General features: G+C 46.3%; 1 protein-coding gene across 4 annotated transcripts in view; it reads left to right on the top strand.

The window, feature by feature from the left end:
- Nucleotides 1-23,146, top strand: part of LOC115124868 (homeobox protein cut-like 1) — a 151,074-nt gene that overhangs the window by 23,726 nt on the left and 104,202 nt on the right. For all 4 annotated transcript variants that reach the window (XM_065024205.1, XM_065024202.1, XM_065024203.1 and 1 more), the window contains exons 2-3: nt 9,253-9,363; nt 20,327-20,374. In XM_065024205.1, the coding sequence (XP_064880277.1) occupies nt 9,253-9,363; nt 20,327-20,374 (159 nt within the window). The remainder of the gene's footprint in view (nt 1-9,252; nt 9,364-20,326; nt 20,375-23,146) is intronic.

Raw genomic sequence — 23,146 nt, 5'->3', positions numbered from 1 at the left:
TCGCAATTTTAATATAACTTTATTTATATTTAGAGATGGTATACAATTTTGTTATTAATGTACCTGAAAGTTCACATGTTCCAGAAGGCATTTCTGAGACAAATACATTTTGATACGAAATACATGTTTACATACCTCTCCTGGGAAGTAGTGACTCGCGACGTACACCTAGTTTCCCTAGAACAGAAACGAGTCACATTTTTTGAGATAAGACCGAAAGCAATTCATGAGTAAAACAATTTTAGTGATTCGTAACTTTTGAATCGGTTTTCATACCTACATTTAGATCGGTTTGTGCTCCCGTGGACCGATGCACTTGCATCTTAAACGTTAGAACCGGTTACCGATGCATTACCAGTGAATCGCTACATCCCTAGCATATAACCTTCCATTACAAACACAACGTGACCTGAGTATAGCTCTCTTGCTTGGGGTGAGGGTCACAGCGTCTCATGTGTATTTGAAAATGTTTGGCTCTACAACCACCCTTCTAAAAGGCCCTCTATTCTAACACAGTACACAAACCAGTTCTGTATTCTAATTTGATTCTGTAATAGGCTTGGGCTGCACCGTGAGTTGAATACCCCCCCCCCACCCGTGTGTGTGGTGGGGGGGTTGCCAGTGGATAATCAGATTCCATTTTAATGGTCACTTGAAATAATAAGCAGCTTGTCTTCTCCGCCTTGCTTGAATCCATATTTATACAGTCTTGAATGATTAATGCATGTGAACACGATCTGTTTGCGCTTGAGGAGGAGGGAAGGCGGTAGCCTATAGGCTGTACAGGGAAGTGGTGATCCAAAAGGAGATTCCTGGTAGAACTGGTACTATGCATAACAATGAGACCTTGGGGAAACATTTTTCAAAAAGACCCTCGCACATCTGAGCTATCTTTGTTGCAGGTGCATGGTAACATTTGAAATAAGATGAGAGAAAAAAGAGGAAACTCACACACTGCTCTGGCTGGTATCACTGCTCTGGCTGGTATCACTGGTATCACTGCTCTGGCTGGTATCACTGCTCTGGCTGGTATCACTGGTATCACTGCTCTGGCTGGTATCACTGCTCTGGCTGGTATCACTGCTCTGGCTGGTATCACTGCTATCACTGCTCTGGCTGGTATCACTGCTCTGGCTGGTATCACTGCTATCACTGCTCTGGCTGGTATCACTGCTCTGGCTGGTATCACTGCTATCACTGCTCTGGCTGGTATCACTGCTCTGGTTGGTATCACTGGTATTGCTGCTCTGGCTGGTATCACTGGTATCACTGCTCTGGCTGGTATCACTGGTATCACTGCTCTGGCTGGTATCACTGCTCTGGCTGGTATCACTGCTATCACTGCTCTGGCTGGTATCACTGCTATCACTGCTCTGGCTGGTATCACTGCTCTGGCTGGTATCACTGCTATCACTGCTCTGGCTGGTATCACTGCTCTGGCTGGTATCACTGGTATCACTGGTATCACTGATCTGGCTGGTATCACTGCTATCACTGATCTGGCTGGTATCACTGGTATCACTGCTCTGGCTGGTATCACTGGTATCACTGGTATCGCTGCTCTGGCTGGTATCACTGCTATGGCTGGTATCACTGCTCTGGCTGGTATCACTGGTATCACTGATCTGGCTGGTATCACTGGTATCACTGCTCTGGCTGGTATCACTGCTCTGGCTGGTATCACTGCTCTGGCTGGTATCGCTGCTATCACTGCTCTGGCCTGGTATCACTTCTCTGGCTGGTATCACTGCTCTGGCTGGTATCACTGCTCTGGCTGGTATCACTGGTATCACTGCTCTGGCTGGTATCACTGCTCTGGCTGGTATCGCTGCTATGGCTGGTATCGCTGCTCTGGCTGGTATCACTGGTATCACTGATCTGGCTGGTATCACTGGTATCACTGGTATCACTGCTCTGGCTGGTATCACTGCTCTGGCTGGTATCGCTGCTATCACTGCTCTGGCCTGGTATCACTTCTCTGGCTGGTATCACTGCTCTGGCTGGTATCACTGCTATCACTGCTCTGGCTGGTATCACTGATATCACTGCTCTGGCTGGTATCACTGCTCTGGCTGGTATCACTGCTATGGCTGGTATCGCTGCTCTGGCTGGTATCACTGGTATCACTGATCTGGCTGGTATCACTGGTATCACTGGTATCACTGCTCTGGCTGGTATCACTGCTCTGGCTGGTATCGCTGCTATCACTGCTCTGGCCTGGTATCACTTCTCTGGCTGATATCACTGCTCTGGCTGGTATCACTGGTATCACTGCTCTGGTATCACTGGTATCACTGCTCTGGCTGGTATCACTGGTATCACTGCTCTGGCTGGTATCACTGCTCTGGCTGGTATCACTGGTATCACTGCTCTGGCTGGTATCACTGCTCTGGCTGGTATCACTGCTCTGGCTGGTATCACTGCTCTGGCTGGTATCACTGCTCTGGCTGGTATCACTGGTATCACTGCTCTGGCTGGTATCACTGCTCTGGCTGGTATCACTGGTATCACATAACAGCAAGAGCAGTGATACCAGCCAGAGCAGTGATACTGTCAATAACCAGTGTGTGGGTTTCCTCTCTTTTCTCTCACCTTGGGGAAAGAAAGCAGACATTTGAAAATATCTGTAGATTCTGTGCAGGAGTCCTCCTGGTGCTCTCCAACATGGCAGCCTCACACCCTCCTTTTCCTTCTTTCAACCTCTGTCCATCTGTCCCTCCTTCTCCCTCTTCTCTAGGCTATATCTGTCCCTGCCGTTAAGCTATGGCCTATGTCTGGTAGTGTTTGGCTGTGGTGTGGCTGCCGTCTCTCTGGGGAACATTGGTAATCTGTTCCAGCAGCGTTTGTGGCCGACCCAAATTAACCTAGACAAGCCCTACTACTCTGAGACCGAGCCAGACGAGCCTGGCCAAGCTGGGTAGTCAGACACATTTATATGTGACTGACCGGCTCAAATTGGTCTTATGTAGCAAAATTTGAAATTGTGTTTTTTTCCCATTAGATAAAAGTAGAGACTCAGGGCTACGACATGGTATATCACACACTACAGTTGAGGAACAATGGGAAAGTCATTCTGCTTTTGAAAGTTGATCAACTTGTAACCTCACTTTTGAGAAAAGGGCCTTTGAATGTTTTGGTACCTAGTGGAGAGCTCTTCTTTGTGTACACCCATTCAGCATCGTTCACACCCTCTTAAACCAGCCCCGCCCATTCAGAATCGTTCACACCCTCTTAAACCAGCCCCGCCCATTCAGAATCGTTCACACCCTCTTAAACCAGCCCCGCCCATTCAGCATCGTTCACACCCTCTTAAACCAGCCCCGCCCATTCAGCATCGTTCACACCCTCTTAAACAAGCCCCGCCCATTCAGAATCGTTCACACCCTCTTAAACCAGCCCCGCCCATTCGGCATCGTTCACACCCTCTTAAACCAGCCCCGCCCATCTCTTTAAGGATTCACATGTGAGGTCATGTAGTAAACAGTGAGTAGTGTAGTAAAGACTTAAAGTGATAGTAATTTACCCAGACACACTTGTCTAAATTGATGGGTCATGTGAACGAAATGCTATAACCACCAGCCACATCAATTGATGGGGAAAAAGTACCAAATTGTCATACTTGAGTAAAAGTATAAATCATTTCAAATTCCTTATAATTAACCAGACTGCACAAGTCATTTATGTTTTATTGACGGATATCCAGGGGCACAATCCAGCACAACATTTACAAATGAAGCGTTTGTCTTTAGTGAATCCGCCAGATCAGAGGCAGTAGGGATGACCTGGGATGTTCTCTGTTTAGTGAGACAGTCAGATCAGAGGCAGTAGGGATGACCTGGGGTGTTCTCTGTTTAGTGAGACAGTCAGATCAGAGGCAGTAGGGATGACCTGGGATGTTCTCTGTTTAGTGAGACAGTCAGATCAGAGGCAGTAGGGATGACCTGGGATGGTCTCTGTTTAGTGAGACAGTCAGATCAGAGGCAGTAGGGATGACCTGGGATGTTCTCTGTTTAGGGATGACCAGGGATGTTCTCTGTTTAGTGAGTCCTCCAGATCAGAGACAGTAGGGATGACCTGGGATGTTCTCTGTTTAGTGAGTCCTCCAGATCAGAGACAGTAGGGATGACCTGGGGTGTTCTCTGTTTAGTGAATCCGCCAGATCAGAGACAGTAGGGATGACCAGGGATGTTCTCTGTTTAGTGAGTCCTCCAGATCAGAGGCAGTAGGGATGACCAGGGATGTTCTCTGTTTAGTGAGTCCTCCAGATCAGAGGCAGTAGGGATGACCAGGGATGTTCTCTGTTTAGTGAGTCCTCCAGATCAGTCAGTAGGGATGACCTGGGGTGTTCTCTGTTTAGTGAGTCCTCCAGATCAGAGTCAGTAGGGATGACCAGGGATGTTCTCTGTTTAGTGAGTCCTCCAGATCAGAGTCAGTAGGGATGACCTGGGGTGTTCTCTGTTTAGTGAGTCCTCCAGATCAGAGGCAGTAGGGATGACCTGGGATGTTCTCTTGATAAGTGTGTGAATTGGACCCACCCCCCCAAATATTTTCGTACTTTTTAAAGTATTTAAAGTAAGTTCTTTACACCACTGAAATGCCTTCACACCAGTATATTAGCATACTTTATATACTGTTACACACACAGGGCGGCAGAGTAGCCTAGTGGTTAGAGCGTTGGACTAGTAATCAAAATGTTGCAAGTTCGAATCCCCGAGTTGACAAGGTACAAATCTGTCGTTCTGCCCCTGAACAGGCAGTTAACCCACTGTTCCTAGGCCGTCATTGAAAATAAGAATTTGTTCTTAACTGACTTGCCTAGTAAAATAAAGATTAAATAAAAATAATTAAAACATTTAAAAAACCTAGTATTCCATGCATAAGTTAAGGCCATGACACCAGAGTCGACACCAGAGTCGACACCAGAGTCGACACCCATGTACAGTACATAAACAGCTGCATGCGCCATATATTTATGCGGTGATCACTTGATACGATCACATGACTTTGTTGTGGTATGTCACAAAATCATGTTACGACCACACATACCAAAATTCATTTTATATATCAATATTTTGCTAAGTCTTGCTGAGTGGATGGGTCTCTACAGAAGGTGTATACGGTACAGCCGAATGGTTACTTGCATGGTAGTAATATCAGAAATAAATAGTGCCAATATAAATAAAATAGATACAGTATGAACAAAAACCAAATCAATAACGATATCCGTGATAGATGAGGTAGTTATATCCATACAGTAAAGTGGCTGAGCAGTAGGATTCAAATTATTCTAGCAGTAACGTGTGTTAGTAGAGAGTCATTTGAATAGAGGCACTACAGATGGTGCTGATGACTGGTCCGTCCAAACCGCGCATGAACAAGGGAATCTAGATTCGGAGGGCCTGTTTCTGTCCCGCCCTTGACTTTGATGCAGGTCATAGCCTCTTCGTCGCAAAAACTTCCCGAGCTTCTCAAAAATATGAGTTTGTCTAGTTGTGTCCAGTTCAGGTGGTGCTTTTACAGGCAGACCATCTATGGGAGGAAGGATGTCGGCGTTTGGCAGCAGCTGAAACCTGGTCCCGACAGTCTGAACGCTCCTTGGCGACAACACCAGGCTCCAGAGCATGGACTGAGATCTGTCTGGCTTTACACCCACTGGGATCTGGACTGAGATCTGTCTGGCTTTACACCCACTGGGATCTGGACTGAGATCTGTCTGGCTTTACACCCACTGGGATCTGGACTGAGATCTGTCTGGCTTTACACCCACTGGGATCTGGACTGAGATCTGTCTGGCTTTACACCCACTGGGATCTGGACTGAGATCTGTCTGGCTTTACACCCACTGGGATCTGGACTGAGATCTGTCTGGCGTTACACCCACTGGGATCTGGACTGAGATCTGTCTGGCGTTACACCCACTGGGATCTGGACTGAGATCTGTCTGGCTTTACACCCACTTGGGATCTGGACTGAGATCTGTCTGGCTTTACACCCACTGGGATCTGGACTGAGATCTGTCTGGCTTTACACCCACTGGGATCTGGACTGAGATCTGTCTGGCTTTACACCCACTGGGATCTGGACTGAGATCTGTCTGGCTTTACACCCACTGGGATCTGGACTGAGATCTGTCTGGCTTTACACCCACTGGGATGGGTGGTTGGGATTAATCATTTAGCTTGATGGAAAAATCTATGCTGGTATTCCCATTGCAGGAGTTTAGACCGAAATTTGGTGTGTGGGTTTTTGTGTGTCTAGGGATGCTGTAGATTGGCCTCCATGGGCCCCTATGGTAATATATCTAGAATAAATCACTTAATATTTAAGTCATTAGTTGTGTGTTTAGTTAGCATAATGACCAGCAGCATAATCACTCTCCTGGGTGAGAAGGAGGAGAGGGGGCAGGAGAAGAAGACGGTGAGGGAGAAGAAGACTGAGAGGGGGAGGAGAGGGGAGGAGAGGGGAGGAGGAGGGGAGGAGAAGAGAGGAGAGGGGAGAAGAGAGGGGAGGAGAAGAGAGGAGAGGGGAGGAGAAGAGAGGAGAAGAGAGGAGAGGGGAGGAGAAGAGAGGAGAGGGAAGGAGGAGAGGGGAGGAGAAGACGGAGAGGGGGAGGAGGAGAGGGGAGGAGAGGGGAGGAGAAGGACGAGAAGGAGGAGAGGGGAGGAGAGGGGAGGAGCGGGAGGAGAGGGAAGGAGGAGAGGGGAGGAGAAGACTGAGAGGGGAGGAGGAGAAGACGGAGAGGAGAAGGAGAGGGAAGGAGAAGACTGAGAGGGGAGGAGAAAATACACTGCTCAAAAAAATAAAGGGAACACTTAAACAACACAATGTAACTCCAAGTCAATCACACTTCTGTGAAATCAAACTGTCCACTTAGGAAGCAACACTGATTGACAATAAATTTCACATGCTGTTATGCAAATGGAATAGACAACAGGTGGATATTATAGGCAATTAGCAAGACACCCCCAATAAAGGAGTGGTTCTACAGGTGGGGACCACAGACCACTTCTCAGTTCCTATGCTTCCTGGCTGATGTTTTGGTCACTTTTGAATGCTGGCGGTGCTTTCACTCTAGTGGTAGCATGAGACGGAGTCTACAACCCACACAAGTGGCTCAGGTAGGGCAGCTCATCCAGGATGGCACATCAATGCGAGATGTGGCAAGAAGGTTTGCTGTGTCTGTCAGTGTAGTGTCCAGAGCATGGAGGCGCTACCAGAAGACAGGCCAGTAAATGATGTGGAGGAGGCTGTAGGAGGGCAACAACCCAGCAGCAGGACCGCTACGTCCACCTTTGTGCAAGGAGGAGCAGGAGGAGCACTGCCAGAGCCCTGCAAAATGACCTCCAGTAGGCCACAAATGTGCATGTGTCTGCTCAAACGGTCAGAAACAGACTCCATGAGGGTGGTATGAGGGCCCGACGTCCACAAGTGGGGGTTGTGCTTACAGCCCAACACCGTACAGGACGTGTGGCATTTGCCAGAGAACACCAAGATTGGCAAATTCGCCACTGGCGCCCTGTGCTCTTCACAGATGAAAGCAGGTTCACACTGAGCACATGTGACAGACGTGACAGAGTCTGGAGACGCCGTGGAGAACGTTCTGCTGCCTGCAACATCCTCCAGCATGACCTGTTTGGTGGTGGGTCAGTCATGGTGTGGGGTGGCATTTCTTTGGGGGGCCGCACAGCCCTCCATGTGCTCGCCAGAGGTAGCCTGACTGCCATTAGGTACCGAGATGAGATCCTCAGACCCCTTGTGAGACCATATGCTGGTGTGGTTGGCCCTGGGTTCCTCCTAATGCAAGACAATGCTAGACCTCATGTGGCTGGAGTGTGTCAGCAGTTCCTGCAAGAGAAAGGCATTGATGCTATGGACCAACTATGGACTGGCCCGCCCGTTCCCCAGACCTGAATCCAATTGGGCACATCTGGGACATCATGTCTCGCTCCATCCACCAACGTTGCACCACAGACTGTCCAGGAGTTGACGGATGCTTTAGTCCAGGTCTGGGAGGAGATCCCTCAGGAGACCATCCGCCACCTCATCAGGAGCAAGCCCAGGCGTTGTAGGGAGGTCATACAGGCACGTGGAGGCCACACACACTACTGACCCTCAGTTTGACTTGTTTTAAGGACATTACATCAAAGTTGGATCAGCCTGTAGTGTGGTTTTCCACTTTAAATTTGAGTGTGACTCCAAATCCAGACCTCCATGGGTTGATAAATTTGATTTCCCTTGATAATTTTTGTGTGATTTTGTTGTCAGCACATTCAACTATGTAAAGAAAAAAGTATTTAATAAGAATATTTCATTCATTCAGATCTAGGATGTGTTATTTTAGTGTTCCCTTTATTTTTTTGAGCAGTGTACTACAGACCTGTCTGTCTTTATGTGTGTGCATTTGTCCCACAGTTAGAATTGTAGCCAAGTGCTCAGTAGCTAGGTTTTTTTGTGCTCAGTAGCTAGGTTTTTTTGTGCTCAGTAGCTAGGTTTTTTTGTGCTCAGTAGCTAGGTTTTCCATTAAAATGGCGTATAAAGAAAATGAGCATTTTCCCAGCAGTGGTGTTTCCACCAGACTGACTTGTGAATTCAAATCAGTGATGACGTAGTGCTCACTATGTACCTTTTCTGCTTCAGTTTTCACCTACCGAATAGTCTAGTGGCCAGCTATCTGAACTTGTAGTAAGTAGAGGGTTCCTCTCAAGACCGCTGGGGAAGAGGGTTCCGCTCAAGACCTCTGGGGAAGAGGGCTCCGCTCAAGACCTCTGGGGAAGAGGGCTCCGCTCAAGACCGCTGGGGGGGGAGAGTGCTCCTCTCAAGACCGCTGGGGGGGAGAGGGCTCCTCTCAAGACCGCTGGGGGGGAGAGGGCTCCTCTCAAGACCGGGGGTCTGGAAAAGGCTGCTCTAACATTGAGGCATAGACTAGTGGCATTTAATGTCATAAAGTCTTCATCCGAGGGGACGGGTGGGGGGCTCTTCATCCGAGGGGATGGGTGGGGGGCTCTTCATCTGAGGGGATGGGTGGGGGGCTCTTCATCCGAAGGGATGGGTGGGGGGCTCTTCATCCGAGGGGATGGGGGGCTCTTCATCCGATGGGATGGGTGGTCTGCTCTTCAGCCGAAGGGATGGGTGGGGGGGGGGGGCTCTTCATCCGAGGGCATGGGTGGTCTTCTCTTCAGTGTTATTCTACTTCCCAATCTTAAATCAAGCCCTTATCCTATGTCTCTAACAAAATGTGTGTGTGTGTTTCAGAGAGAACTAGACGCCACCGCCACACAGCTCGCCAACAGACAGGATGAGAGCGAACAGTCCAGGAAGAAACTCATCGACCAGAGCCGCGACTTCAAGAAGAACACGCCGGAGGTGACACACATTCTAAATGCTTTATTTGAATCCACAAATCACATTACAGTTTAGAAGGATTCAACCATTTTGAAAGGTCACCGTGAATATAGAAAGCAGCATGTTCTCATACAGCTAGGCTGATCACTGACACAGAGCACTATGTCCTCATACAGCTAGGCTGACCACTGATCACTGACACAGAGCACTATGTCCTCATACAGCTAGGCTGATCACTGACACAGAGCACCATGTTCTCATACAGCTAGGCTGACCACTGACACAGAGCACTATGTTGAGTACAGCTAGGCTGATCACTGATCACTGACACAGAGCACCCTGTTCTCATACAGCTAGGCTGATCACTGACACAGAGCACCCTGTTCTCATACAGCTAGGCTGACCACTGATCACTGACACAGAGCACTATGTCCTCATACAGCTAGGCTGACCACTGACACAGAGCACTATGTCCTCATACAGCTAGGCTGATCACTGACACAGAGCACTATGTTCTCATACAGCTAGGCTGACCACTGACCACTATGTCCTCATACAGCTAGGCTGATCACTGACCACTATGTCCTCATACAGCTAGGCTGACCACTGACCACTATGTCCTCATACAGCTAGGCTGACCACTGACCACTATGTCCTCATACAGCTAGGCTGACCACTGACCACTATGTCCTCATACAGCTAGGCTGATCACTGACACAGAGCACTATGTTCTCATACAGCTAGGCTGATCACTGACCACTATGTCCTCATACAGCTAGGCTGACCACTGACCACCATGTTCTCATACAGCTAGGCTGACCACTGACACAGAGCACTATGTCCTCATACAGCTAGGCTGATCACTGACACAGAGCACTATGTTCTCATACAGCTAGGCTGATCACTGACACAGAGCACTATGTCCTCATACAGCTAGGCTGACCACTGACACAGAGCACTATGTCCTCATACAGCTAGGCTGACCACTGACACAGAGCACTATGTCCTCATACAGCTAGGCTGATCACTGACACAGAGCACTATGTCCTCATACAGCTAGGCTGATCACTGACACAGAGCACTATGTCCTCATACAGCTAGGCTGATCACTGACCACTGACACAGAGCACTATGTCCTCATACAGCTAGGCTGACCACTGACACAGAGCACTATGTCCTCATACAGCTAGGCTGATCACTGACACAGAGCACTATGTTGAGTACAGCTAGGCTGATCACTGACACAGAGCACTATGTTCTCATACAGCTAGGCTGATCACTGACACAGAGCACTATGTCCTCATACAGCTAGGCTGATCACTGACACAGAGCACTATGTTCTCATACAGCTAGGCTGACCACTGACACAGAGCACTATGTCCTCATACAGCTAGGCTGATCACTGACACAGAGCACTATGTTGAGTACAGCTAGGCTGATCACTGACCACTGACACAGAGCACTATGTCCTCATACAGCTAGGCTGACCACTGACACAGAGCACCATGTTCTCCATACAGCTAGGCTGACCACTGACACAGAGCACCATGTTCTCCATACAGCTAGGCTGATCACTGACACAGAGCACTATGTTCTCATACAGTTAGGCTGATCACTGATCACTGACACAGAGCACTATGTCCTCATACAGTTAGGCTGACCACTGATCACTGACACAGAGCACCATGTTCTCCATACAGCTAGGCTGACCACTGACCACTGACACAGAGCACTATGTCCTCATACAGCTAGGCTGATCACTGACACAGAGCACTATGTCCTCATACAGCTAGGCTGACCACTGATCACTGACACAGAGCACTATGTTCTCATACAGTTAGGCTGATCACTGACACAGAGCACTATGTCCTCATACAGCGAGGCTGACCACTGATCACTGACACAGAGCACTATGTCCTCATACAGCTAGGCTGACCACTGATCACTGACACAGAGCACTATGTTCTCATACAGCTAGGCTGATCACTGACACAGAGCACCATGTTCTCATACAGTTAGGCTGACCACTGATCACTGACACAGAGCACTATGTCCTCATACAGCTAGGCTGATCACTGACACAGAGCACTATGTTCTCATACAGCTAGGCTGATCACTGACACAGAGCACTATGTTCTCATACAGTTAGGCTGATCACTGACACAGAGCACTATGTTGAGTACACCTACGTTCCCTGCACCGAGGCCTCAAGTGTTTACTTTAAAAAATAATATCTCTTTATTTACCTCCCTGTTGGAACCCCGTACTAACAGAACTCATACATTATTGATTAATACTCATGTATTATAGCTTATTTTAGAATCAAATTTCTCTCAGCACAATTCGTTCAACTTATGTAGATGCCGAGTCATTTAATTTCTATATGGATGGAAGGGTTAGAATGCTCATCACCCATCCAAACTGCTTCTGTTTTTTTCTTTGTTTAACTTCACATCAAGCACTTTCTCATTAAAATCCAAAATTATAATTTACAAAATGTAATTCTTCTTGCAAAATAATATATTTATATTTTTCCAAGTAGCCACCCTTTGCCTTGATGACAGCTTTGCACACTCTTGGCATTCTCTCAACCAGCTTCACCTGGAATGCTTTTCCAATAGTCTTGAAGGATTTCCCACATATGCTGAGCACTTGTTGGCTGCTTGTCATTCACTCTGCGGTTCAACTCATCCAAAACCATCTCAATTGGGTTGAGGTCGGGTGATTGTGGAAGCCAGGTCATCTGATGCAGCACTCCATCACTCTCCTTCTTGGTTAAATAGCCCTTACACATCCTGGAGGTGTGTGTTGGGTCATTTTCCTGTTGAAAAACAAATCATAGTCCCACCACGTGCAAACCAGATGGGATGGCGTATAGCTGCAGAATGTGGTGGTAGCCATGCTGGTTAAGTGTGCTTTGAATTCTAAATATATCAGACACTTGTCGATCAAATGCGCAGGGAGGTAGGCAAGTTCCCATTCAGTTATTAAAACATGGTTTGGCAGGCAAGCTGCTGAAGGGCCACCCGGCTACTATTCCTCATCGTTTATCAGGGCAAATTTGACAGGCCAACTACAAGCTAAAAAAGTTAGAGAGGATTTATCTAATGCTCCCTCGTTTTTAGATTTTAGTTGATCTTGTTATGCTCCCTCGTTTTTAGATTTTAGCTCATCTCACTGGCTGACATTATTAGTTGTTGATCTTGTTATGCTCCCTCGTTTTTAGATTTTAGTTGATCTTGTAATGCTCCCTCGTTTTTAGATTTGAGTTGATCTTGTAATGCTCCCTCGTTTTTAGATTTTAGTTGATCTTGTAATGCTCCCTCGTTTTTAGATTTGAGTTGATCTTGTTATGCTCCCTCGTTTTTAGATTTTAGTTGATCTTGTTATGCTCCCTCGTTTTTAGATTTTAGTTGATCTTGTTATGCTCCCTCGTTTTTAGATTTTAGTTGATCTTGTAATGCTCCCTCGTTTTTAGATTTTAGTTGATCTTGTTATGCTCCCTCGTTTTTAGATTTTAGCTCATCTCACTGGCTGACATGATTAGTTGTTGATCTTGTTGTTGATGTGCATAGGCAACTGAGGGAGGGAGAGAGCCTACCTGTTCATGGTTGTTTGATCGATAGGACTGTAAAGTTCCCAAATGTAAGACGACTCCTGTGGTGTTTTACATATTAGCAGAAATCCATTCAGGGGTATTTGTTGGCTTTTGGCGAAGACATTCTAGTGGTCTAAAGTCACACAATTGCTACTGTTAAAACACAGTCCAGTTCATAGTGAATGATGACAGGCCCTACTGCCTGTAAACACACAGTCCAGTTCAGAGTGAATGATGACAGGCCCTACTGCCTGTAAACACACAGTCTAGTTGATAGTGAATGATGACAGGCCCAACTGCCTGTAAACACACAGTCCAGTTCATAGTGAATGATGACAGGCCCTACTGCCTGTAAACACACAGTCCAGTACATAGTGAATGATGACAGACCATACTGCCTGTAAACACACAGTCCAGTTCAAAGTGAATGATGGCAGGTCCTACTTCCTGTAAACACACAGTCCAGTTCATAATGAATGATGACAGGTCCTACTGCCTGTAAACACACAGTCCAGTTCATAGTGAATGATGGGTGGCCCGTGTGACAAATGGCTTATTTGCATATAGGCCCCCTGTAGCTCTGTTTGGCTCTGGCACACTATTCCTGGAGTAGACAGATGTTTTATTAGGTTTCATTTACTGCAGTGGCTATTATTTGTCCAAACCCTCAGCAGCATTCCCTACTCTATATTGCTATAAAAAAATTGCCTTAAATCGCCGTTATTCCCAAACATTTTATTAGGTTTTATTTACTGCAGTGGTTATAAAAAATGTGAAAATGGTTGTGGGGCGTATTTTTAAATAGCGTTTAATGTTGCTAAAAACGATACTCATCAGTTGCTTCTTTGTTCTCTTGCTGCTTTCAACATCGCCCCGTTGGACATGCTTTTAATGTGAATATCGCCGGGGGCGACGGGGGAAAATACAGACTTGTAAAAGTTCCCAAAATAGTGCTTCCTTTTTCCAAACGCGGGGAAGAGACCGAACAGAAATGTCCCTCAGTCGTCTGGATTGTATGACCTATTTGTTTCCATGTTGAATGTGTTTATGTGACAGTCCTGCTGTGTGGAATCATGAGGGAATTATGTTAGGCTCGTTTCTCCCGGCGACTCCCCTGGGAATTGTCTCTCTGTGTGTGTGTGTGTGTGTGTGTGTGTTTCCAAGGCAACTTAACTGATCAAACACAGACTGGAAACAAAGGATGGTTGTTGTTATCGGGAGTGTCACACTAATGAAGAATTTATAATGATGTGAATGATGTAGGACTATATATTTTTATAGGCTAGGATAGGATGGGGCTGTGTCTGTGAGGACTGGAGAGACAGGCGTCTCTTTACCCCCCCCCCCCCCCCCCCCCCCCACCTCATGTCCCCTCCTTCCTATTAACTTATGTCACACACAAAGCAACACACACACACACACACACCGAACAAAGGAGCACAGGAACACCCAGGACACACTGATTCAGTTCAGAAATAGACAGGGGGACCACACAATAGCTACAAGCATAAAAACGGGGAGACAGTCAGACAGACACGCGCACGCATGCATGTATTCATCACAGTAACAAGCCCGTGTTCTTTGGGCATCTGTGTGGACTGTGGTATGTAGGCGGTGGGGGCCGGAGGAAGGGAGAGGAATCTGACCCTGGTAGGAGGGTGACACGATCCTCCCAGAGAGGAGATGAGGGGGCTCTGAAGTCCTCTCAAATAACTAGGGCTGGGTAATATGGCCATAATATAGTATCAAGGTATTTTTCAAAAATTGATGTTATTTTATGTTTTTGAATAATACAAAATTAGCTTTATGAGCAGTGCGTGACCCTGGGGTGGGAACACGTACATTCTAAGTGATTTCAATGGGTCTTTCTTCATTCTTATTAGTTTTATATTCAACCAAAATAATTTCCTGTAATTTCTTGCACTCAGTTGAGATAATTTCACACTGCCATGTATAGCTGCACGACATAGTTAAACAATTCATTTTTAACAAAATGTTGTAATACCAGTTTGACTTGTGATTTAAAGCAAAACACTTGGGTGAACGGTTGGAATCACGGAAATAGAATGTTTATTCTAATTCCACAGTTAGAATATAGTAGTGGGCACATTCAATACAGTGTTTGACATGACAACAAATGAAAATGCCAGGGAGGAGTTATTGTGGCAGGGTAGGAACCAAAGTGTTGGTCAGTGTTTCCTAGGAGAGCCTATAATCTTTGGCATGTTTCAACATGTAGCCAACAAATTCACTCTTCGCCTGTTCCTCTTTTGATTTAGAAGATACCGTTGCACAAACAACCTGCTGATTTAGACCTACACCATCACTGGTATCAGGCTGTGTAGCTAGCTACGCTTGATCTGATTCAGTACACAAACAACCTGCTGATTTTAGACCTCCACCATCACTGGTATCAGGCTGTGTAGCTAGCTACGCTTGGATCTGATTCAGTACACAAACAACCTGCTGATTTAGACCTACACCATCACTGGTATCAGGCTGTGTAGCTAGCTACGCTTGATCTGATTCAGTACACAAACAACCTGCTGATTTAGACCTCCACCATCACTGTTATCGGGCTGTGTAGCTAGCTACGCTTGATCTGATTCAGTACATTTTTTTGCTATCTAGACAGCTAACTTAGCAATTAGCATTAGCGTCTAACAGGATTTAGCAAAGTATCTACCCAACAGAGAGGGATGTTATGTTAGCTAGCTGGCTATGGCTACCCAACAGAGAGGGATGCTATGTTAGCTAGCTGGCTATGGCTACCCAACAGAGAGGGATGCTATGTTAGCTAGCTGACTATGGATACCCAACAGAGAGGGATGCTATGTTAGCTAGCTGGCTTTGGCTACCCAACAGAGAGGGATGCTATGTTAGCTAGCTGACTATGGCTATCCAACAGAGAGGGATGCTATGTTAGCTAGCTGACTATGGCTACCCAACAGAGAGGGATGCTATGTTAGCTAGCTGACTATGGCTATCCAACAGAGAGGGATGCTATGTTAGCTAGCTGACTATGGATACCCAACACTGGAACTCTTCCAAGTCAAGATAAGCTTTTGGTTTTATTAATTTATTGCCACTGGGCCCGTCGGCGTAACTGCTATACTGCTTTCTGACTGTACACTGTACTGTGTGGTACTCTCGAAATGTGCGCCTACGTTGCAAACTTTCATTCATAGGCCACTGTAGGTCGTGATGGGTACAAGAAAAATTCAAGGATCATGTAGTTGCCTAAACCTATCGATGTTACATTGAGCTGGGTAAAAGGAATATGAATGACAGTCATCCAATATTTTGTAATATAGGCCATGCTCATAATATATATATATATATATATATATATATATATATATATATATATATATATATATTTGTTTTGAAATCATCCTCCCTCATCTTAAATGGCACCGACTGCCACTGGTATCAAGAATGGTCCAAGGACATCCAGCCAACTTGAGCTACAAAGGATCCTACCATGGACCAGCTTTGAATAGCCAGCCTAAAGAGCCTAGAGATCAGATGACTTCAGACTAAATTAGACTCGTCCACATCAGACCAGGTTGGATATCGTCCACATCAGACCAGGTTGGACTCGTCCACATCAGACCAGGTTGGACTCGTCCACATCAGACCAGGTTGGACTCGTCCACATCAGACCAGGTTGGATATCGTCCACATCAGACCAGGTTGGACTCGTCCACATCAGACCAGGTTGGATATCGTCCACATCAGACCAGGTTGGATATCGTCCACATCAGACCAGGTTGGATATCGTCCACATCAGACCAGGTTGGATATCGTCCACATCAGACCAGGTTGGATATCGTCCACATCAGACCAGGTTGGATATCGTCCACATCAGACCAGGTTGGATATCGTCCACATCAGACCAGGTTGGATATCGTCCACATCAGACCAGGTTGGATATCGTCCACATCAGACCAGGTTGGATATCGTCCACATCAGACCAGGTTGGATATCGTCCACATCAGACCAGGTTGGATATCGTCCACATCAGACCAGGTTGGATATCGTCCACATCAGACCAGGTTGGATATCGTCCACATCAGACCAGGTTGGACTCGTCCACATCAGACCAGGTTGGACTCGTCCACATCAGACCAGGCTGGACTCGTCCACATCAGACCAGGCTGGACTCGTCCACATCAGACCAGGCTGGACTCGTCCACATCAGACCAGGCTGGACTCGTCCACATCAGACCAGGCTGGACTCGTCCACATCAGACCAGGCTGGACTCGTCCACATCAGACCAGGCTGGACTCGTCCACATCAGACCAGGCTGGACTCGTCCACATCAGACCAGGCTGGACTCGTCCACATCAGACCAGGCTGGACTCGTCCACATCAGACCAGGCTGGACTCGTCCACATCAGACCAGGTTGGATATCGTCCACATCAGACCAGGTTGGATATCGTCCACATCAGACCAGGTTGGATATCGTCCACATCAGACCAGGTTGGATATCGTCCACATCAGACCAGGTTGGATATCGTCCACATCAGACCAGGTTGGATATCGTCCACATCAGACCAGGTTGGATATCGTCCACATCAGACCAGGTTGGATATCGTCCACATCAGACCAGGTTGGATATCGTCCACATCAGACCAGGTTGGATATCGTCCACATCAGACCAGGTTGGATATCGTCCACATCAGACCAGGTTGGACTCGTCCACATCAGACCAGGTTGGACTCGTCCACATCAGACCAGGCTGGACTCGTCCACATCAGACCAGGCTGGACTCGTCCACATCAGACCAGGTTGGACATCGTCCACATCAGACCAGGTTGGATATCGTCCACATCAGACCAGGTTGGATATCGTCCACATCAGACCAGGTTGGATATCGTCCACATCAGACCAGGTTGGATATCGTCCACATCAGACCAGGTTGGATATCGTCCACATCAGACCAGGTTGGATATCGTCCACATCAGACCAGGTTGGATATCGTCCACATCAGACCAGGTTGGACTCGTCCACATCAGACCAGGCTGGACTCGTCCACATCAGACCAGGCTGGACTCGTCCACATCAGACCAGGCTGGACTCGTCCACATCAGACCAGGCTGGACTCGTCCACATCAGGACAGGTTGGACTCGTCCACATCAGGACAGGTTGGACTCGTCCACATCAGGACAGGTTGGACTCGTCCACATCAGGACAGGTTGGACTCGTCCAGATGAGTCTGTCTGCTTCATTATTCAGCCATCAGGAGACCACCTCAGTACTTTACTGAGCTGTACTCTTCATGGACAGAGTGTTTCTGGTAATGTTGATTCAGGAAGACAGGATGCAGTGTGTTATAATTCATCTAATGTGTGAATAATACATTCGAGTTTTCGTCTTCGTCTTTTACTGAGAGCCTGACACCGTAATGCCACAATGCAGTCGAAGCAATGATGACGTCACAACCATGGCCCAGTTGCAGTGTTCTGTGGCTGGTATTGAATATACTTATTTTAAGGGAGTGAGCCGAGACGCTCCAGGAAGCAGTTAACCCTCTCCAAAATCCTAACCTTGACTACAGGGTAGAAAGACTTAAAACGGACCTTCGATGAGTGTCGGTAGGGACCACTTCGTCCTCCTCCCAGCCAAATAGACCGACAGATAACCAGAATGACCAGCGAGGGGAAATTCCAGATGACTAAGGGAGGCAGGATACACATCCCAGCCATCCATCTTACTGTGTCGACCCTGTTGACCGAGGAGCTGTTGAACACGGAGGCTCTGGCATATACACACACGTGCCTGATAAACAGTCTATAGTGATGCACATGAGGTCTTTCCCAGGTGTAGACCTTCATCATGCTTCCTGCTAGTTGTAAATAACTAATTAGTCTGTTCAGCCAAATTAGAAACGGGCTGATTTTAAATTTAAACTTTTAAATGGGTTTAGTGGAAACTTAGGGCACTCAAGCTGCTCCGAGTCCTTCACAGAACAGGGGGTGCGGCTGGGGGAAGCAGGACGGGGGGGTGACTGTCTAGGGCCCGTTACCCACAAAACATCTCCAAGTAGAATTGCTGATCTAGAATCCGTTTTGACTTTTAGATCATCAATGAATAAGATTGTAGGCCCTGACCTAATCACGCGTGGTGGATACAGGTCCTGACCTAATCACGCGTGGTGGATACAGGTCCTGACCTAAGCAGGGGCAGTCAAATAAGTGTATACACACACACACACACCACTGTGGTAGTTAGTATCATCATGTGTTCCTGATCTAAAGTGTATCTATCTTTAGCCAGGAGCCTTACAGGTAGAGCCATCTGTACAGGATAGTTTATTGTGCTGTAGTGTAGTTTATTGTGCTGTGGTGTCGTGTGCTGCAGTGTAGTGTGCTGTGGTGTAGTGTGCTGTGGTGTAGTGTGCTGTGGTGTAGTGTGCTGTGGTGTAGTGTGCTGTGGTGTAGTGTGCTGTAATGTACTGTGGTGTCGTGTGCTGTGGTGTCGTGTGCTGTGGTGTCGTGTGCTGTGGTGTAGTGTGCTGTGGTGTAGTGTGCTGTAATGTACTGTGGTGTCGTGTGCTGTGGTGTAGTGTGCTGTGGTGTCGTGTGCTGTGGTGTAGTGTGCTGTGGTGTAGTGTGGTGTAGTGTGCTGTAATGTACTGTGGTGTCGTGTGCTGTGGTGTACTGTGGTGTCGTGTACTGTGGTGTCGTGTACTGTGGTGTCGTGTGCTGTAGTGTGCTGTGGTGTAGTGTGCTGTAGTGTGCTGTGGTGTAGTGTGCTGTAATGTACTGTGGTGTAGTGTGCTGTAATGTACTGTGGTGTAGTGTGCTGTGGTGTAGTGTGCTGTACTGTGGTGTCGTGCTGTGGTGTAGTGTATTATGGTGTGCTGTGGTGTAGTGTGCTGTGGTGTAGTGTGCTGTAATGTGGTGTAGTGTGCTGTGGTGTAGTGTGGTGTAGTGTACTGTACTGTCGTGTACTGTGGTGTAGTGTATTATGGTGTGCTGTGGTGTAGTGTGCTGTGGTGTAGTGTGCTGTACTGTACTGTGGTGTCGTGTGCTGTGGTGTAATGCATGCTCCACTGCATCTCTACAGGGCTTTAGTCTAGCTAACTGACAGTGTGTGAATTTGCATGTTCTCAGAGATACACACTTCACTAGGTATCTAATCAGAAATCACTGACTCATGCTCTAATGTCATGCAATGGGACTGTGGGGGAGAGGTTGCTTTCAATGTGAAAAATGTGCTATGGACAGGGTTGATGTGGTCAAACAGGCTCATGCCAGGTGTGGGTTAAACTACATGATGTAAAACAACAGTATAGATTAGTACTGTGTGTTTATCAGTGTACTCCGTGACTCTGGGATACGATCCATTCTAAACGGTTTCTTCTATGTCTTTCAGGATGTAAGAAAACAGGTGGCTCCCCTGCTCAAGAGTTTCCAGGGAGAGGTAAGACTTCTGTCTCTTCTTGTAGCATCTTGTATTGCAGTACATAGATGGACTGTGTGAGTAGCATCTTGTATTGCAGTACATAAATGTACTGTGAGTAGCATCTTGTATTGCAGTACATACATGTACTGTGTGAGTAGCATCTTGTATTGCAGTACATACATGTACTGTGAGTAGCATCTTGTATTGCAGTACATGCATGTACTGTGTGAGTAGCATCTTGTAGTGCAGTACATAAATGTACTGTGTGAGTAGCATCTTGTATTGCGGTACATAAATGTACTGTGTACGTGTACCTAACCATAAACATCAATGCCTTTCTTAAAATCAATACACAAGTATAGATTTTTAAACCTGCATATTTAGTTAATATTGCCTGCTAACATTAATTTATTTTAACTAGTGATATTGTGTCACTGTTCTTGCAACAGAGTCAGGGTATATGCAGCAGTTTGGGCCGCCTGGCTCGTTGCGAACTGTGTGAAGTCTATTTCTTCCTAAGAAAGACAGTCAACTTCGCCAAACGGGATGATTTAACAAAAGCGCATTTGCAAAAATAGCACAATCGTTGCATGACTGTACCTAACCATAAACATCAATGCCTTTCTTAAAATCAAAACATAGAAGTACAGTGCCTTGCGAAAGTATTCGGCCCCCTTGAACTTTGCGACCTTTTGCCACATTTCAGGCTTCAAGCATAAAGATATAAAACTGTATTTATTTGTGAAGAATCAACAACAAGTGGGACACAATCATGAAGTGGAACGACATTTATTGGATATTTCAAACTTTTTTAACAAATCAAAAACTGAAAAATTGGGCGTGCAAAATTATTCAGCCCCTTTACTTTCAGTGCAGCAAACTCTCTCCAGATGTTCAGTGAGGATCTCTGAATGATCCAATGTTGACCTAAATGACTAATGATGATAAATACAATCCACCTGTGTGTAATCAAGTCTCCGTATAAATGCACCTGCACTGTGATAGTCTCAGAGGTCCGTTAAAAGCGCAGAGAGCATCATGAAGAACAAGGAACACACCAAGCAGGTCCGAGATACTGTTGTGAAGAAGTTTAAAGCCGGATTTGGATACAAAAATATTTCCCAAGCTTTAAACATCCCAAGGAGCACTGTGCAAGCGAAAATATTGAAATGGAAGGAGTATCAGACCACTGCAAATCTACCAAGACCTGGCCGTCCCTCTAAACTTTCAGCTCATACAAGGAGAAGACTGATCAGAGATGCAGCCAAGAGGCCCATGATCACTCTGGATGAACTGCAGAGATCTACAGCTGAGGTGGGAGACTCTGTCCATAGGACAACAATCAGTCGTATATTGCACAAATCTGGCCTTTATGGAAGAGTGGCAAGAAGAAAGCCATTTCTTAAAGATATCCATAAAAAGTGTTGTTTAAAGTTTGCCACAAGCCACCTGGGAGACACACCAAACATGTGGAAGAAGGTGCTCTGGTCAGATGAAACCAAAATTGAACTTTTTGGCAACAATGCAAAACGTTATGTTTGGCGTAAAAGCAACACAGCACATCACCCTGAACACACCATCCCCACTGTCAAACATGGTGGTGGCAGCATCATGTTTTGGGCATGCTTTTCTTCAGCAGGGACAGGGAAGATGGTTAAAATTGATGGGAAGATGGATGGAGCCAAATACAGGACCATTCTGGAAGAAAACCTGATGGAGTCTGCAAAAGACCTGAGACTGGGACGGAGATTTGTCTTCCAACAAGACAATGATCCAAAACATAAAGCAAAATCTACAATGGAATGGTTCAAAAATAAACATATCCAGGTGTTAGAATGGCCAAGTCAAAGTCCAGACCTGAATCCAATCGAGAATCTGTGGAAAGAACTGAAAACTGCTGTTCACAAATGCTCTCCATCCAACCTCACTGAGCTCGTGCTGTTTTGCAAGGAGGAATGGAAAAAAATTCAGTCTCTCGATGTGCAAAACTGATAGAGACATACCCCAAGCGACTTACAGCTGTAATCGCAGCAAAAGGTGGCGCTACAAAGTATTAACTTAAGGGGGCTGAATAATTTTGCACGCCCAATATTTCAGTTTTTGATTTGTTAAAAAAGTTTGAAATATCCAATAAATGTCGTTCCACTTCATGATTGTGTCCCACTTGTTGTTGATTCTTCACAAAAAAATAGTTTTATATCTTTGTTTGAAGCCTGAAATGTGGCAAAAGGTAGCAAAGTTCAAGGGGGCCGAATACTTTCGCAAGGCACTGTATATATTTTTAAACCTGCATATTTAGCTAAAAGAAATCCAGGTTAGCAGGCAATACTAACCAGGTGAAATTGTGTCACTTCTCTTGCGTTCATTGCACGCAGAGTCAAGGAATATGCAACAGTTTGGGCTGCCTGGCTCGTTGCGAACTCATTTGCCAGAATTTTACGTAGTTATGACATACATTGAAGGTTGTGCAATGTAACAGGAATATTTAGACTTAGGGATGCCACCCGTTAGATAAAATACCGAACGGTTCTGTATTTTACTGAAAGAATAAACGTTTTGTTTTCGAGATGATAGTTTCCGGATTCGACCATATTCATGACCGAAGGCTCGTATTTCTGTGTGTTATTATGTTATAATTAAGTCTATGATTTGATATTTGATAGAGCAGTCTGACTGAGCGTTGGTAGGCAGCAGCAGGCTCGTAAGCATTCATTCAAACAGCACTTTCGTGCGTTTTGCCAGCAGCTCTTCGCTGTGCTTCAAGCATTGCGCTGTTTATGACTTCAAGCC

The sequence above is a fragment of the Oncorhynchus nerka genome, linkage group LG11 (genome assembly GCF_034236695.1).
Source record: "Oncorhynchus nerka isolate Pitt River linkage group LG11, Oner_Uvic_2.0, whole genome shotgun sequence".
Classification (NCBI taxonomy): Eukaryota; Metazoa; Chordata; class Actinopteri; order Salmoniformes; family Salmonidae; genus Oncorhynchus; species Oncorhynchus nerka.
This window is presented reverse-complemented; position numbering and strand designations above follow the sequence as displayed.